The 18657-nt window shown below is 40.2% G+C and overlaps 1 protein-coding gene across 1 annotated transcript in view; it reads right to left on the reverse strand.

The window, feature by feature from the left end:
- Positions 1–18657, reverse strand: part of dcc (DCC netrin 1 receptor) — a 193189-nt gene that overhangs the window by 18655 nt on the left and 155877 nt on the right. Inside the window, exons 27-28 of the mRNA XM_067575272.1 lie at positions 16912–17214; positions 5236–5384 (exon numbers count right to left, since the gene is read on the reverse strand). Coding sequence (XP_067431373.1) covers positions 5236–5384; positions 16912–17214 — 452 coding nt within the window. The remainder of the gene's footprint in view (positions 1–5235; positions 5385–16911; positions 17215–18657) is intronic.

Here is an 18657-nt window from a genome sequence, read left to right on the forward strand (position 1 = left end):
ATCTCATTTGTTGACCCGTAACAGCAGAGTTTCACCGAGTCAGTAAACGCTGCACTGATGGGATAACATGCCCATCGATGCTCCGTGTTTCTCTGTGATATCCTGTTATCTCTGTTGGCCTGCTGACCTGGATTCACACTCTATAATCCATCAGAGATTCAACCCTACACAGCGGAGCCAGCCGAGCACATGTGATCTCTGTTTCACACTGACGTAGATACATCGGAAAACTGTCTGTACATGCCTCCAGGTTTCTGCCCACATTGTTGAACAGATTTTATTCTTATTTCCTCTATATACTGATATTAACTGTCTTAGTCTTGCTTTAGTTGTAATATCATCATCATGGCTTTCAATTTACTGTGATATCTTTTCAATTTTGTGATTTTTTATCGTCATATTTCAGCTCAGCAGCTTCCTTGTTTCAGTAGTTGTAAACAGCAGCCTGGGAATATTCCTGCATGTCTCATCTGACAGTGTAACATCACCTACTGTAGGTTGTAATCTTCTCCCCTCTAATATATCTCTGTGACTGTCACATGACCGCCTCTCATATTACCCAGCACTTTGCTTTAGAAACACTTTTTTTTTTTTTTAGTGTCTCACTTCATGTCATTGCAAATGATTCCCTTTTTATTTCTGTCACAGGTCAGCGCTGCTCTGATGACACGTCTCTGACAGCTGGATTCATATTTTTTCTAATTGTTTCAGCTCCTCTTATATGTGTACTGACTGATAAATGTGTCTGCTGGTTTCTGAAAGCACAGCTAAAGCTACACAGAGTCAAATTCATCTTTTTACTCTTTGGTGACATTTTTGTGAATGAAACGCCATATATGGACATTTTTAGGGGTGTCGATTATGCTAATGATGAAATCTCACAAACGTTCACCTCCTCATGAACAGGTGACATTCATCAGGCTGGAACCAGTGATGTATGATAAGTTTGTGCAAGGGAGGGAAAGCTGACAGGGAGATATTAGGTTCTATAGTGGCTTTGCTGCTCTAAATATTGCTGTTTTATTACTTAATGAAGTATAAATAAATGTTAATCATCTTCTTTCTTTCTTCACACAGTAATAGAGAAGCTGTACGAGTAAAGCTAGGTCATAATAAAATTAAAAAATGACTTTTTGACCTACATACAAAAAAGAGTAAATGTACTTTCTCTAGTCTGGATTTCAATCTTCAGAGCCTTGAACTTAAAAGACCTGATATTCTGAAGCTGAAAATTACAACACCAGCAGCAGGAAATGATGATTCAGTATCCTGACAGAGATCCATTGTCGCAATTTTAAAGAATAATGAGACTGAGCTACAAAATTACACTGCCCCTAGCCCTAACTATAATAATAATAATAGTAATAATAATAAACAGGAAATAGATGAGAATAAAGCATTAGGATGCTTTCCACCTCAGCGAGTTCATCATAACTTACTTGTTGTGTGACCTCCCTCTCTGTCTGAAAGTCTAAACTTCACCACCGGCTCCGTCTCTCAGACAGAGCGAAACTGCGTGAAAGAAGTCTGAGGACGTCGGCTGTGTTTACGGTTAAAGGTCAGCTGATGCATTTTGTATATGTGTGTGAACCAGTGACCCGCTGGTCAGATGAGAACCAGCAGGCCAGGACACAAACACACACAAAAAGAGAGAGAGTGTGTCTGAATCAGGCAGGCAGTCGGGCCGGTGGGAGTTTAGAGGGCACTCTGTCCTCCCTCCTTATGTATGAAGACAAACACGGTGCTTAAAAACACACATTTTCAACCTGAAGTTTGGTTCACAACTTTCCAGACTTCAGAAATGAGTCTGGTGATATTCTCTATTTTTCTTATTGACAGCAAAGCTCATAAAAAAGACAACGATGAATTGATCTACTAACAAGTATTCTGTGTATATCAAAGCCTCACATATCTTATTCCTCTGTGCTACAGAACTCCACTCTTGTCCAAAACCTATTAAAAACATATTGATGAATCACACTGTTGCACAGGGTGACATGTTCCATCATTACCATGAACACACACACACCGTCCTGCTGCCAGAAACACTCAGTAGACAAACACATTTGCACAATTTCCTCCTTTTTGAGTAAAATTAGCTAAAAACTACAGCGCCCAGCTCTTTTAGGGAACTACTGAGCCTTTTTTCTTTAAATTAAACACTATATTTTGAAGATTTACCTCAGTAGGAACCAATGGACTTGCAGAGATGTTATCCATATCAACCCTTTCCAACCGTACTACGATGAAATACTGAACTGGTGTAACAACATAATAAAAGTATAATCATGTTGTACTCACATTAATCACTCACACAGTGTGTATGTATGTGTATGTGTGTGATGGTTAGGCCAGAGGGCTGATGGGAAAAGACTAGATCAATTACAGAGATAGAGCAGCAGATGAAGAGAAAGACCTGCTGACCTTTAACACCCCTTTTTCTCTCTCTCCTCTCTACATCCTTCCATCTCATTTTTCTCCACTCATCCTTATCACTTTTATTGCTTCTCTCCTGATTTCCTTCATCTTACCTCCTCCCTCCCTCCTCTGTCTCCTCTTTTGTATCTGTCTCTCCTTCCCTCTTTCTTTCCTCTCCTCTCCTTAATTTCTCTCCTGTCTTCTTCTCTTCTTTTCTCCGTCCTTCCCCAAGCATTCCTCTCCTCCCGTTGTCATGGCTACCCTTCTCCTCCCTTTTTATCTGTTCCCCTCCATCCGTCTTCCCCCTGAAGCATTCCTCCCTCTCTCCCAGTTGCTACGGCGACACCTACCCTTTCCTTGCCTCTGCCTCCCTCACACCTCTCGTCTCCTTGTTTTGTCTCCTCATCTCTCCTCCTCTATCCTCTCCCCGTTTCCGTGGCAACGCCTCTTCCTGTCCTATTGTCATTGAGTCACATATGAATATTTAACAAGACCCTACGTCCAGCGTCCCTCCACATCATCCCTTTGTCATTTTTCTCTCTACTTGTCCTCCTCCTCCTCTCTTCTCCTTCTCTCCACCATCTCTTTCCTCTGCTCCTCTTCCTCTCCGCTGTCCAATTTATCTTCCCATAGCTCCTCCCTGTCTTCCCCTCTCCCTCCTCCTTTTCTTCCTCCTCCTCCTTCTTCCAGCTACCTTCCTTGCTCTTCGCTCCTCTCCTCTTCCTTCCTCCCTCCTTCTCCTTGTCTCTGTCCTCACGTCTTGTCCTCCCCTTCCCTTTATCTTCATATAGCGTCTTCATCATCCTCTTCCTTTCCCCTCTTCAAATCCTCCTTTTTGTCCTTCCTCACCCACTTGTACATCCCCTCCCTCACTCCTACACCCACCCGTCTCCCTTCTTTGTCTCCTCCTCCCTTTTCTCTTCCTCTTCTTCTCCTCCTCCTCCTCCTCACTTCAGCGTCTTTTATGCCTCTTTCCTTATCTTCTCTTCTCTCTTCCTCCTCCCTCCTCATTTTCTTCTTCCTACCGCTCCTCAGTCTCAGTCACTAATGAACTCTGTTTTATTCTACAGCTGAAAGGCCACCGACACACTGGCAGGAAGGAAACAGGTGAAGTGAGTGTGTGACTCTCTCTTCCTCAGGCTGTCTGATCCTCCCTCTGTCTTTTTTTCTCTCTATTTTTCTCTCTCGTATATTTTCTGTATCTGTTCCCCATCTTTCCTCCTCGCTGGATGTTTGAAGAGAGTTTTACTATGACTCCTGTTACTTCTGACACCTGCTACACAGCTGTAAAGTACCTGAGTCTGACTTCAGTATTATACATATTATACATACATTAATCAGTATGAATGTATATTTATGTCTGCAGATACAGTAAGTGACAGAAATCCAAAAGTGAAGGTCATTTAGAAACATAGTAGCACTAACATGCTTATTTCTATTAGAGACAGACCTTTATTTCTAGTTTCCTACATTATATAAGATCATATTTCAGTAAGTAGTCTTGCTGATTACTTGGAACTCTAGATTTAATTACCTTTTGATGCAAACTGCACACTTCCTCCATGCTTATTTGTTGTCTTAATAAATTCAGTACAATGTACATAACGCCCACAGCATTAAGTCAATCAGTACAACATTAACAGACATGTCATACTCACCGCTCTGCTGCTCGCTTCTGTTTTTAACACAAGAACTATATTTATTTGCTTCTAATCGTTTCTACTTTGCAGTTTTATTAATCAGTGTTAAGCTAAACATTGATGAAACATAACACTTCCTGCAGATATTTCACATCTAGCTGCCCTTCTAGATGCATGATCTTTAAACAATCACCTTGTTCATTAAATACATGGTTTTCTCCCTGAGGCTTAATACTCCTAATACTAGATTTCATAAAAATGTAATCATTTCTTCTGAGGTTAGCTGAGGTCCTCTTTACTTCAGGTGATGCAGTGGGCGTCCACTACAAAACACTCATTCTGTGTGATTCTGGCTGCTGTAAGGAGTGATGTTGTATTGTGTCTGTTGTCATCTTGTACCGATAATCAATCAGTCAATACTTCCAAGTACACTAGATGTAATGTGATATACTGTATCACTAGAAGCAAAACAGCAGACACTGAAGAGAGAAATTAATACAAAAAATATATAGATATAAATTCTATTGCTGTGAGTAAACCTTTTATACAGTTTTTGTATCTATATCCACATGCCAGTCAGGATCTTTGCATTCACTGCTCACATGCCTCCTCAACACTGCAGTGTCTAAAATGACAGCCATGGCTCCAGTTTTAGGTTGCAAGCTTCTCATGATATCAAACCATTAGATAAGCTGATAGTTTGTCATGTGAAGTTCAGGACAAACTCTACCACACTGAGGAAGCTCCAGATGTATTATAAGATGGTCTCTGTGGTGCACTACTACAACACAAGCTCAAAGACAACTGATGTAAAAAGTCTAACAGCTGTTTCTGGTTGATGTTTCCCATGGCAACAGCTACAAACAACAGCACAGTAAAATACAAAAAATCTCAAAAAGAAATGATGATGTGCTCAAAACCATTTTGATTCACTGTTTCTAAATGCCTGAAACAGTGTATAAAAGTATCTCCCACTGTAACATCAAAGCCCCTAAACAGCACATGTGCATATGTGATTTTTATATTTCCATGTGAAAACTATATGAAAACTCTGTGATCTCACATATACATTATGTGAAACCCAAGTTTTGGCCAGTTAGATGTATTTACTGAGTGATGTACCTGAGGTTAAAGCTAAACCACCAACATTTGCTACGTTTCTTTGGTCTAGGCTTACGTTGGCAGCTGAATCCTCTGCAGGTTTTGTTCCTCCCTCCTCTGGTAAATCCGGCGCCGTGGGGACTGAGACGGGCAGCAGAGGGGAGCGAGCCTTACCGGCCTGACCAAGAGATGCTGTCTTCACCTGGGGCTTAGGGAGGCTCGCACCTGGGCAGGAAGGAAAAGTTCTGGTTTCAAAACATTATATAAACAGCTGGGAGCTGTGCTCATCATTTTACATCCTATTTGATCCTATTTGAAAGACAAGTTAGCTCAGAATAACTTCCGTCATCCAAGACAGGACGCTGTGTAATTAAGAGCATTATAGAACAGCAATATAAGCAATGATTTTAGAGACAAACTTCAGCGAAATCGGTGATTGTAGGCACAGAATGGTGAGTGGAAGGAGTTTAGAGATAAAGCAGTAACATAATCACTGATTTTAGAGACAGAATGTCAAATTTAATCAAGGATTTCAGAGATAGAACAGCAAGTGTAATCGATGATCTTAGTGACAGAACAGTGTAATCGAACAGAAACATAATCAATGATTCTAGAGACCGAACAGCGAGCGTAATCAACGATTTTGGAAAAGGAGCAGCAAAATTATTAGTGATTTTAGAGACAGAATGTCAAGGGAAATCAAGGATTTCAGAGACAGAAGAGTGAGTGTAATCAGTGATTTTAGAGACAGAACCACAAGTATAATCTGTGGTTTTAGAGACAGACAGAGCAACTATCTTGATTTTTGTCTGTTTGAAACCCTTGATTTCAAACAGGGATTATTTATTCTTGGATCATCTGGTCAGTCCTCAGTTACTGCCTGTGAACAAGCTTTCCAGAGACAATCGTAAAGCTGAAAGCTGCTGTTTAATATTGACGTCCATGTGAGCGCTGACAGGAACAGTTTGATCTATTGATTGATCTAAATGACAAGATCATATGCAACTAAGTGGAGCGTTGAACAGGAAACAGATCTGAGGTCTGAGCCCTCCATCCATCCATCTATCCATCCATCCATCCATCCATCCATCCTTTTCCTTTCATTTAACATCCATTCAACTAGTCATTTGATGAATTACCTGTCTATCCATTCAGAAGTCCATCATTCTAGATTTGTCCTTTCAGTTACTAAATAACTAGAACAAAAATGCATTCATGCAAGAAAATGGTAAGACAAGCACACAAATAAGGAAACAAATTGACCAGACACACAAAAAAACAAACATCCAAGCAATAGAACAAACAGAAAAGCGGACAAGAAGACAAAGAAGCATTTAATACATTCAACTGTTCTGTCTCATAATACAAATACCATTCAGAAGCTGCATCTTTAGTGAGTGAGGAGGGAAAAAAGCACAAACAGAATGAAAATGAAAGACAATGTGGAAGAGGAAAAATAGGAGACAAAAGAGGAATGTCTATTTTTTTTTCCTCCTCCAAAGCCCTCCTGATGTCTGAACACATCCTCAGGCTTCTTCTACCCACAATCCCCTCCTCTCCCTGCACTGCACTCCTTCACTTCCTGATCAATAAACATCCATTCTCCTCGCTGCAAAACAAAACACCTGGAACAGGCTTCATACAAGTGAATTACACCAGAGAACAAAAAACAGCTGGATTTAAACGGCTTTTTAAAATCTTCAAGACACAGAAAAACGATTTCCAACCTACTTCTTTTTCTACAAACACCACAAAACTATGTCCCTCCCAGTCCCCAAATGACAGCATTCTTTGAGACAAAATTTTTTGCATGCAACAACACTATCCTGATCCCAAACCTTTTTCCAGCTATTCATATAGCTTTGGTGTTGTGCTCATTGATAACTCTTTAACGGCTTGGAGAAAAAAATCAGCCAATCAAAGACTTGTAGGTGGGATTAATGGAAACCTCACCATCTTGTACCAGAGCCAGAAAAATGGCTCATCTTGATTATCCCGCCAATCGTCGATATACGATCCGATCGCCAATTGGCACAAGCCTAGCACAGAGTTCACAGTCTCAGTGTGTCCAAACTTTTGACTGGTGCTGTATATTAGCTGTGTTATATCATCCAGTTTTATGTAACCCTTTTTTACTGGCGTATAAAAGAGATACAGCATGGTCTGCAGTCAGTTGTCAGACCAGAGTCCATGCAACAAATACTTAGTTTGGATAAACTGTGTTAAGTAGCGCTTCCAACCAGCAGGTAGCGCTGTTAACGCTTCCTAGCTGTTAACGCTTCCTAGCATTAACATCCACTTAGCTAGCATGTACTGCTGGCTTGTTAGCTACAATAGCTCACAAACTAGGGGGGTTGTGGTGCATATGATGGGGGGAGATAACCTGAGGCATGTGAAGGCTATTTTTTGGTAACCTTGTTAACGAAGCAATTATTACTTATACAGTAAGAAGGTAATCAATGACAGAGGCTTGGTATTATAAGAACTAGACACCAGTTGTAAAGGTTCGCTGAATGAAAATTGCTCGCCAATGACCCATAAAAGTTTTCTAGCTTTCAGGGTTGCATACATTTTACATTGGGATGACACCAAACACTCAAAAAACCTTTTGCTTTTCTAAACTCTGGGAAAGTTTTAAAAATAATATGAAACCTTCATCATTTAAAAATTCACAATACAAAGACTAATAACTGACCCTGATTGCAGTTTGTGTTGTCTTACACAACAGCTTTACAGACATCTTGCTTATAATGGTGGTCTATGGGGAAAATACTTTTAAGGCCACTGCTTTGTCATTTGGCAGACGGTTTTATCAATTATTTCATTACAGTAGTGATCCCAGGGGAAAACTGGCAGCAGGGCTGAGTGGCAGTGTCATATTCAGCTCTCTTAATACATCTGTGGGCTACCCACTTCTTTTTATTTTTGCTTTGAGGAAGGGTTCGTCTATATCTTTTTGACAGGCAGCTTGAGATGGCAGGAAGAGGCAGAATTAGGTGACCTTTCAACATGTTGGTCAGAATGTGCGCCCAGCGAGTGGTAACTATCTAAGTGTATCTACTTTGTTCCTCCAGTTTTCATCAGTCCAAATTTTCTGGTGCATGGGGCATCACAACCTTACAAGGGCGTTAGAGTGGCTACAGAGTGTTAGTCTTTGGACTGTATCTTTCAGTCCCAGTACTTTATTTTCAAAGTAACACTGACCTTGTGTGGCTCTGAATGCCTGTAAATATGTTGTAGAAATCCCTGCCAAGTTCATTTCAAAATGAAGCAGAACCAAATGTGTTTGTATGACTTCTCAGCACCGTGCTGTCAGACCGAATCCAAACTGAACTGAGCTCCAGAAAAAAACACTTTGTGGAAAAACACAATGAGCTGAAGAAATACAGAGCTAAAGCAAAGGTTACACATCCACAATGGAAAAAGCCATAAAAGATAGTTTCACGGTGCCTGGCTCACCCTCGGGGGGTTTGTCAGAGAGACGTGGGGGTGGGTGGGGTGTTGGGGGGACCGGCGGCTCGTCTGCTCAGAGAGGTGGATATATTTACCAGACAAGCTGGAGTGGAGGTGCGAAACGCCCGCTGGGGGCCACATCAGCGGTATCTGTCTCTGTTTCTGGGTCGAAGGCAAAGATAGAGAGATTTACAGCGATAGGAGGTGATAACCCCGCCCCCTGCATAGTTATTGATCCCAAGGACAGTTTGAAGTAAATACAGTTAAAGATGAAAAGTGTCTTTGAGGAGACACCATGTCTCTGGAGGGAGAGTCGGCATCTCTTCCGCTTCACACAGGAGTTTGGTATTTCTTTGTCTGCCTGTTTCATCTTTTTTTTATTTTCTGTCTGTCTGCCTGTCTGTTTGATGTCTATCTGTCTATGCACCTTCCTACCTGATCAATGAGGTGCTCCCTCATTGGTCAGGTAGACAAGTGCACAGACAGGCTGAGTGGTTCAGGTTGTTGGGGATTTATGTAAAGTAGCTCCTAGTATTTTCAGTATTTTCAGTATTTCAGTATTTTGTGCAGGAACTATGATAAATAAAAATGTTCACAGGTGAAAAGTATTTTCCACCTAATCAATGGTACACTTCCCATTTATTGTAAATGTATGGGGCCAATCTGCCAGTAAAAAAAATGATGACAATAAATATACTCAAAAATTATATTCAAGTCAAAATTGGGAGATCCTAATTCAAATATTAAATGATGGGATGCTAATCCATAATGTAGATCAAAATGATGATGATGATGATGTCAAAACATTGACAACAAAGCATACAATTAGCATTTGATCAATTTGATAATAATCAAACTTTTTAGTGTCTTCTAATTTTGACTTATTGTTTCATAATTATGAATACACATCTCAAAACACTGACTTAACATCTCACAGTTAAGATTAATTTCCTCATAATCTTTCAGCTAGTTAGTAAAATACTGACTTGGTATATCATGATTTTGACTTACCATGTCAAATGTTTGACAAATGTTTGAATTATAACATACTGTTAGTCCTAATTTCATTTGTTTTTTTCCCTTTTCCTAGTAGAACTGGGCCTCCATATAAAAGGGAACAGAACTACACTGAACTTTGTGATTTGAATGGTGCCACGACAAAGTCTGCAAACCTTCAGCTTATTAAGACCTCAGTGTACATTCTGACCACCTCGCCATATATATATATATATATATATATATATATATATATATTAGATTTATAAGATTCTGTCTGATCAAACTCCATCACCCCCTTCACAACTCCATCTTTACTTCACACCTGAAGGTTCAAGTTAAGATGTCCTCTTTTCTTTATCTCCTATCTAACCTTCTTGACACCAGGTCGGTTTGAACAGGTCACATGAATGTGATAAGAGCTTTCACCTGGATTTACCTACCGCTCTGCTCACCATCCTCAGTACAATGATCAATTAACTACACGAGTTGTTCATGCTCTTTTGAATGAGTTAATGTTTCTTTCCTCTATTCAAAAAAAATACCCACAAATAATTTTCTTTTTCTATTTAGATGTCAGATTTTTGGGCATCCTAACATGATATAAATATGGAGGACAAAAATGTCCAAGCACTGTTGCGTCTTTGCTCTGTCCTACTCAGTGATTGGCAACAGGTGTGTAGTCTCTGTGAGTAGATTACATGGCAGCAGATCAGATCCGCACACTTTAAAAGAACTCCAGGGAGGCAAAAAATCTTCCTCAAAACCTTCATTCCACCTCACCATTTCGTACATAAAAAGAGACAAAGTGCAAGCAGTTTTTGCACAGAGTGGTGAGCTGCAATAAATGTTTTGAGGAGGATTTTTTGCCTCCTTGGAGTTGTTTAAACAGTGTGCAGATCTTGCCATGTAACATATGGAGGATAAAAAATAACAGGCATTTTTTGTGTCAGTGTACCTGTCCAACTGTCAGGTATGTCAACAACTACCAACCTGATTTCCTGTCAAATCCTTATACCCACTCCATATGATAACCACAGACTTTCAGGTTCATGTCATGTCACACTGTGAGATGCGTCTAATGAAATCTTGGTGTAAATCTGTGACAGATTGTACAATATCAGCTTTGAGACATGTCAGATTGTGTGATGAATGTCTGGTGAATAAGACATAAATGGAGATGGAAAATATGCCAGCATGTCATCAACTTGCTTCATCAATCTGTGCCATTCTCTTGGAAAAAAAAAAGAAAACAATTAATCGCTGTAGTCCTGGCAATGATTTTTAAATGGCCCTGTCAACAAGTGTATTTACCTCCATCTGTTTTTATGCATATTTTCAATGTGTACAATTTTCCATCACGTTCCTCACATGGTTCTGGACTGGAGAATTAAGACCACCAGTAGTTTATCTTGATGAGCCCAACTCCTCATTTCCACATAACAGTAATGTATGGAAATACACACACACATTTTCTTTTGCCAGTTTTTGGAAAATTTGATTAAAATGTACGCTACATTTGAATAAAATTATCTAATGTGGTGTTGGTGTTTGTATTCTGCCTAATTTCTTGTGGTATTTTGATTGGGCAAATGCAAAAGGGATGGAGGAAAATAAAAAAACAAAACAAAAAGATAACACTTATATCTTCAAATGTTCTAATATGTTTTAACTTCCTTTTTCAATTACATATTTCAATTTAAGCTTTTAATTTGAGCATTTACATTGATGCTTGTCTAGTTTCCATTTCAGGATTTTCAACCTTTCTTTTCATTTTTAAGTTGCAATTTCACAATACTATATGTTAATAGCCAATTTCCTTTTAAGTTTCCTTTTTCTTTTCTTTTATTATGGCCTACTTAACCTGAATCCTGCAATTTTAAAAATAACACCACACATAAATGCTGGAATACTAATGTTCCATATTTGCTGGATATGTAAATAAGTAACTGTTTACTACCCAGTTTGCCGTATCAACTTTAAGGTGATAATATGTCAGTGTTGTGTTAGTGCCTGTTTCTGCTGCTCCAAGTGGCTAAAGCCCGCCAAACCATTACTGCAGATTTAATCAAAGTGAATTTGTGCACGACTATTAGAAGTTGCCGGTCAGAAAAACTTTTTAACATTTACTTTCAGTATTTGAACAAACTGATGCTGTCATGTTTTTCTCTGATTTCCATATAATTTACAGTGGATATTCATAGTCTCCAGTCTATCATTTTAGTAACTTCCTGGCTGTTCCTCTTGCACCACTCTCAGCACAAACATAACAACTAGTAAGGCTTTTGTATCATCGGGGGTACTGAAGATTGCAACCTTCAGAAAAAAAAAAAAAAAAAGGGTACTGTATGATTTGAGAAAGACTATAAAACAAGTACCAAATGTTTCACCCTCTCTCTCTTCTACATGGTCGACCAAATGCTACAGATAATCATTTTTAACTATTTTAAAGCTTTTCATTGCTAATAACGTGTCCTCTGAGGCAAGATGAAGGCATACACTTAAAATCATCCATCACAGCTGACTCTTGTGTCTGCCTCCAGCTGTGACTGAAATGTCAGACATTGAGTCAGACAATCCCATTACAGCTTCCAGCATTAAACTGCACATTCAGGCTAGTTTAGGTGAGCAACTGCCCACCATCATACTTTACTCTGCAGATGGGTTTTGGAGCTCAATTTAAAAAGAGAAGATGGTCTTGGTTTAAAAATGTATATAAAATGAAGCAGAGAAGGATGAGTTTCTATGGTTGGTGAGGAAGAAAAAAAAACGTCTTTGCTCCAACTCAGAGACAGAATTCGTTGATGATATTTATTCATTTAATCTGTTTTCATAGCAGAAAAATAAACTGTAGTTTAAGCTGTTGACTCTGGATTCATGAATGCTCAGTGTATTTGGCAGCAAAATACCAATCCAGAAAGTGTGATGTTTTTACACTGAATGGACGTTGTGGGAAGGAGGTCAAGGTGGATGGTTGGATGTACAAAACCTGTGTCAAAAGTTCACTCCACCATTAATGTGGCCAAATGTATCACAGCAAAAAAGCTTCAATGAAACCACCAACACAAGGAAAGAAGTCTGAGATGCGAGAAGGAACATTCACCTGCAAACTGGTCACACTTCATTATCTCTGCTAGCATGTCGGTGTAGCATGCTATGGCCACAGTAGTTGGAGCTATGACATCGCTGATATGGCTGCTGATGGTGGTGCCTTGTGCCTAAACAAAATAAAACTACTTGAGCTGCTCAGCTGGCCCATCCATCCAGGAATTTGGCCTTCCCAGGAGAAATCAGCATCAACGCTGTTTTAATGCACAGGCTAGCTCGAAGACATGAAAGGGCCCACAAGGCTTGGGGAAAAAATAAAATAAAATAAAATTCACAGGGAGGGAACAAAACTTCTGTCTTGTTTGTACGTTTTTCGTCCATTTGTGGTGTTTGGATTTAGAGTAAAGTGAGACATCTGTCATCCTTTAGTACCTCTGCTGCTCCTAAGCGGAAACCAGGAAGGCTGTGTTTGTTTTGTTGTCAGAAACAATTGTCACCTTTGTACTTTTAGGTTCACTCTATTTTTTGATCTTTCTGCCGTCTCTTTCTGTTTTTAAGAAGCTTGTTTAACCTTTTGAGCTTCAGTTTGCAGCAGTAACTAACTGTTATTCAGAGTTTTTAACCGTCCAGCGGCTGTTTGAAGCTGAGGTTAGCACGCTGGCCAGTGTTTTGGTTTAATCAGTGACTGTGTTAACTGGTGACTTTCAGCTGAATGTATCATAGTTGTCCTGGTGATGACAGCTATTGAAAACATGAACAGAACATGTAGGCGTCCTCCTAAAAAGTCTTAAATTATTGTATGTTCAACACAGTATATATTCATCTGGTCCTTTTAGTATTAAATTGTGTAAATTAAATGGTGTCGCCAACAAGAAGCATTCACATTTCTTCACTTATTTCTCTGAAATCAATCTTTTTAAACAGCTTCCTTGAGATGAAACGCTGAATCTTGTTGCAATATCCACAAGTTAAACAGATGGTAGGCTGGTCGAACCCAGCGAATACTGGCCGGGTGACCAAGCTATTCTGACACTTGCTGGTGCTCATGTAGCATCCTGACAATGACATGTTTGAGAGACAGCCTCCTCTAGCAGCTGTTGTTATTATGATGGGAGCAAAGGAGGAAATCAGGAGACATTATTATATAGCAACAAAATCCATGTAAGGAGGAGGTTGGGGTGGATGGGTGGATCGACAAAACTACAGTCTTGACACAGGAGATTGCTGTTTGTTTCCCGCTTGTTGAGTTTCACATTTCCAATTGGAAATCAGTGCTGTTTTTTTTTAAAAACCATGACCATGATCGTCTCCTAACCTTAACTATGTGTTTATTATTGTAACCATGATGATGAAGGCCCAAACCATGATCTTTTCCTAAACCAACCAGACCTTAACCATTGCATTGCCCCTTCACTGCCAAAAGGGGCGTCAGATCAGAGAAATGCTTGTCTGTGTTGTCCTGCGGTGCATGGACCGACAGTGTATTTTATTGTTTATCGGAAGACATGTTGGACATTTCAAAAGCTCCATCTCCATCCCATCATCACTCTCCACTCCCAGCTGTTGTAAGCTTGATGTGTCCTTGTAGGGGATAATGAAATAAAAACATAGATATATTTTCTACATTCACATAATTCCATGTGAGTTGACTGATTGAGAATGTTATGAATGGTAGTTCTGGTTAAATATTGAAAAAGTCGATATGTACCATCTTGTGCTTTTCAATATTTTTTTTCCTGAACCCCAGGAGCTCAATACTGTAGAAAAACTACTGAAATATGTTGACAGTGAACATTCATCAGATAAGAATGTTTCCTTGTTATGTCCTTGTTAAAATAAAAACATAATCCAGACACTTCTGGAGCAGAACCCAAATATTTCAGTTTACTTCAGCTTTCCTTGTTGGACTGTTTCACTCCAACATTTCACATAAATGAGAAGATGAACTGGTTGACCTGGCTGCTGTACAGCTTTCAATCCAGCTTACAAACTCTGTATACCTTCAGTCTGCCCAGGTCTCTCTCTCTCTCTCTCTTTCTCTCTGTCTCTCTTTCACTCTCCTCACAACAATCCAATTAAGCCATGAGAACATCTTATTCTTTTCACAACGGGAATCATTGAGACCCGGATAAACACTCAAACAAGACTAACAATGAGCAATATATGCCATCGCTCACAAGTGTGTTTTTTTTTTCTTCCTTGATAGAGAGACGGGGGGAGGAGGGGGTAGGAGGGGGGAGGGTGGGCCTTGGAGCCTTGGAGGCTCAGAGACTCTGTGTTGGGGAAAGGGGGGTGGGGTGGGGTGGTCAAAAGGTGAGTGGGGGGTCTCTGGGAGTTGAGCCGAGCGTTGCCGCAGGCTCGCTATTTCTGAGCGAAAGCTTTCCAGGAGCCGAAAATCAATGTTAATCTGAGGCCACCTGGGCGTGTAAACAGAACCATAATGGAACTACACACACACACACACACACACACACACACACACACACACACACACACACACACACACACACACACACTGTTCGGGGATCATATGTACTGTAGGTGAGTATTTTGTTTTCTGTTCACAGTGCTGCAGGCAATCAGACAAAATGACAGAATGAGATGCAGAGGGGGAGGAAAGAGAGATAGAAAGATCTAAAAAAAAAAAAAAGGAGAGGGAGGGAGGGATGTAAAAGTATAAAGAAAGAAACAAAGAGAGAGAGAGGGAAAGAGGGAGCATCTGTTGAAGGAATGGTGTTCATTCCTGCAGTAGTGGATAGTCATTTATGTTTTTATAGAAGTATACAGACAAAACAAACAAATTAGTGACCATAATATCTGTATTCATCGTAATCCATCCAATATTTGTCGAGACAACTGAGGAGAGTCTGATTTTCATTTGACAAATACAATATAGCTGCTCCAAGGGATGACGGGGGGAGGGGGGCATATACAGAAACACGAGGGAGGTCAGTCCAGATCAAATCCAACCATCTGACTGATGCCAAGGCCGGTTATAGTTTACAGTACACACACACACACACACACACACACACACACACACACACACACACACACACACACACACAGAGTGTAGCAGCCTGAGGCTAATACATTTAACTTCCCTAAATAAAATATTAAACAAAGTGTAGCCGTTCAGCAGAGAGAGAAAGAAAGAAAGAATCACTGGAATCTGACAAAATAATCAACACCAAACTGGAGCTTCAGAAGCAGCTACAGAGAGCGGAACCAGCTGGGAAGTTTGCAAAAAATAATGTTTTCATCATCATGTGAGATGAACCTCACTTCTCTTCTTTTTTTTTTCGCTTTGGCTGCAGGAATGAGGCCAGACTCTTAGTGTTTCATGGATTGAGCACTGAAAGAAAAATAACAAAAAAAAATTTCAATCCAGAATTGGGACATGTTTACTACTTGGAAGGACATTTCAGTGGAAGATGGTTAACAGTAAAAGTACATGAATTGGCAGGAATTCACTTACTGCATCCTGTTTCATTATTGTAATCATCCAATCATTAGATTGATTGTCTTCATTAAGAATACACATTATATATCAGTCCCAATTCTATTAAAGGTCACAGAGAGCTGGTCTTGTGTAAAACTGTATTGACTTTGTATATGTAGAGAGAAGTTGGGGGTGAGACTTTTCCCATTCACTTCAATAGTCAGACTTTTCTTCCAATAGCATCTATACATTAGAGGAACTGCAGCTGAATGCACTTCAGCTCTGACTTCTGGTCCCATCATGTGATGTCATGTCACATAATATCAAGTCATGATTTGTTATTTTATATTACATCATGTCACAATTTCTGAAATACTGGTTTTCATTTTTGACACAGCCACTGCAATGACATGTTCTGTCACGTCATGTGTCGTTATATCAGGTGACCTCACGGTTTCAGCACTGCGATATTGGTTCACGTTATTTCAAATCACATCACATAATGTTATGTTACATGTCATGTTTTGTCTCATCGCATCAGCTCATGTAATGTTATGTCATGTAACATCACGTCAGAACTTTGCCACTGACATATTGACACATAAGAGGATGAAACACGTCTGAAGAACATTTCAAACTGACGCATAATGTTTTGAATGCAACCCATGCTTTGTAATTGGGTGATATATAAGGAAACATAACAATATCAACTTTGTCACTTTAGTTCACTTGTAGAAACAGAACAAAACCTGGGCATGTCCTTATCTTGTGAAACAATGAGTCATGTGACACCAGAAAAACAGCTGTACTCACTGGACTGTGGCATCATGGAGGTGTACACCTTAGGGTCGATGGTCCCCATGGGTGGTGGCAGCAGCGGGTTGGTGAAGCTTCGTAGCGGATGGGTGGGCCGCACGCAGGCCGTTGGGATGGTCCGACTGCTAGCGGCCTGAGCTTCCTCAGCAGAGGCGGTGGCAGCAGGGGCCCCGGGGACCGGGCCAACCCCTGGAACATGGTCTCCAGGAGGCGCAGAGGAGCCAGGGAGGAGGGGAGGGGCCTGTTGTGGTGGAGGCTGCTGCTGGAGGAGAGGATTGGTGGAGGTGTCTGAGGGCATCGCTGAGGAAGAGATGAAGGGAGTTCGGACAGAGGAAAGAAGGTGAAGAGAATTAGTGGGAGGATGAAAAGAGATGAGAGAAGTTAGGGAAGGGTTTGAAAGAATGAGGGATGAAGAGAGGAAAGGACAAAGCATCCATTTAGTCTGAATGACGCTGACATTTGTACAGAGTGAACACTCATTTGGAGAAAAGACAGAAAAAAAACATAAAATACATGAAAACAACTTCAAACGTGTGAATATTTTACACCAAAATCCTAAAGAGCTTCAGTGTTTTTTCATAGACTGTTTTTGCTTTGATGTTGGCAGCAATATTCTGAGACAATTTGCCACCATTGTGTAATTTACTGTTGCCGCAGGAGAGACACAGAGCTGAAAACGTATTTCACTCAGGAATGTTGCTGTATATAGTCTGCATGGATGTCTACTGTATGTTTCATAGACTTTAGTCCTTCAGAACACCACCATACATAGACAGAAATATATATACATATTGTACATGCATGCATTGGCCATGTTCGTCTACAGTCTTTTAGCTGTGCATTTTCTTCAATGAAAGCAAAAAAAAAAGAGAGAAAAAAAGAGCAAAACTCAACTGTATAATCTAATAACTTAATTTAAAACACTGATCTCTTAATGCATAAAGGAAACCCTGCCACGTTTGCAGTTTTGTTCTTTTTTGTCATTGAAGTTTTTCGCTGGTATGTCTGTGTTGGCTGAATTTGTACCAGCTGAGAGAAATCCTATTTAACTTGCCAGAGATACAAGAGAAGAGTAAAAACAATCTCCCGACTGTGCAGAAACATGGCTCTGATGTGACATGAGAGATGAAACCCTCATGTAGCGGTACAGTCAGTCTGATCAGAGAGAACATGGGAGAGAGAAGACGGCCAGTAATTACATGTAGAGTCGCCGTGTGTTCATTAACCAGGCGAGACGAGATGAATAAATGAGTTACAGGTGAGAGACAGAACGTGAGAGCCGCTTGAAGACTGAGGGAACAGGGAAGAGAAAGAGACTGAACAAGAAGAGGTGAAAGCTTTTAGAAAGCTCAGAGAGGAGAGAGAAACATTAAATCAGACCTATAATGTTTGGCAGCAAAATGACAAGCTCCTGAGTGATCGCAGAAAATGTTCTTTGTCACCTCAACTCATCGTGGAAAAGTGTGAATAAAAAATCAGCATCTTAAAAAACATTTTTTGGTATTATATGGTTAAAGGTACATTGTGTAGGATTTAGTGGCATCTAGTGGTGAGGTTGCAGATTGCAACCAACTGAATGCCCCCCAACCCCTCTTCCAAGCGTGTAGGAGAACTCGCAAAAAACGCGAAAGGTCCTCTCTAGAGCTAGTGTTTGGTTTGTCTGTTCTGGGCTACTGTAGAAACATGGTGGTGCAATATGGCGGCCTCTGTGGAGGATGACTTGCTTCCTATGTAGATATAAAG

This window comes from Thunnus thynnus, chromosome 19 (genome assembly GCF_963924715.1).
Source record: "Thunnus thynnus chromosome 19, fThuThy2.1, whole genome shotgun sequence".
Taxonomy (NCBI): Eukaryota; Metazoa; Chordata; class Actinopteri; order Scombriformes; family Scombridae; genus Thunnus; species Thunnus thynnus.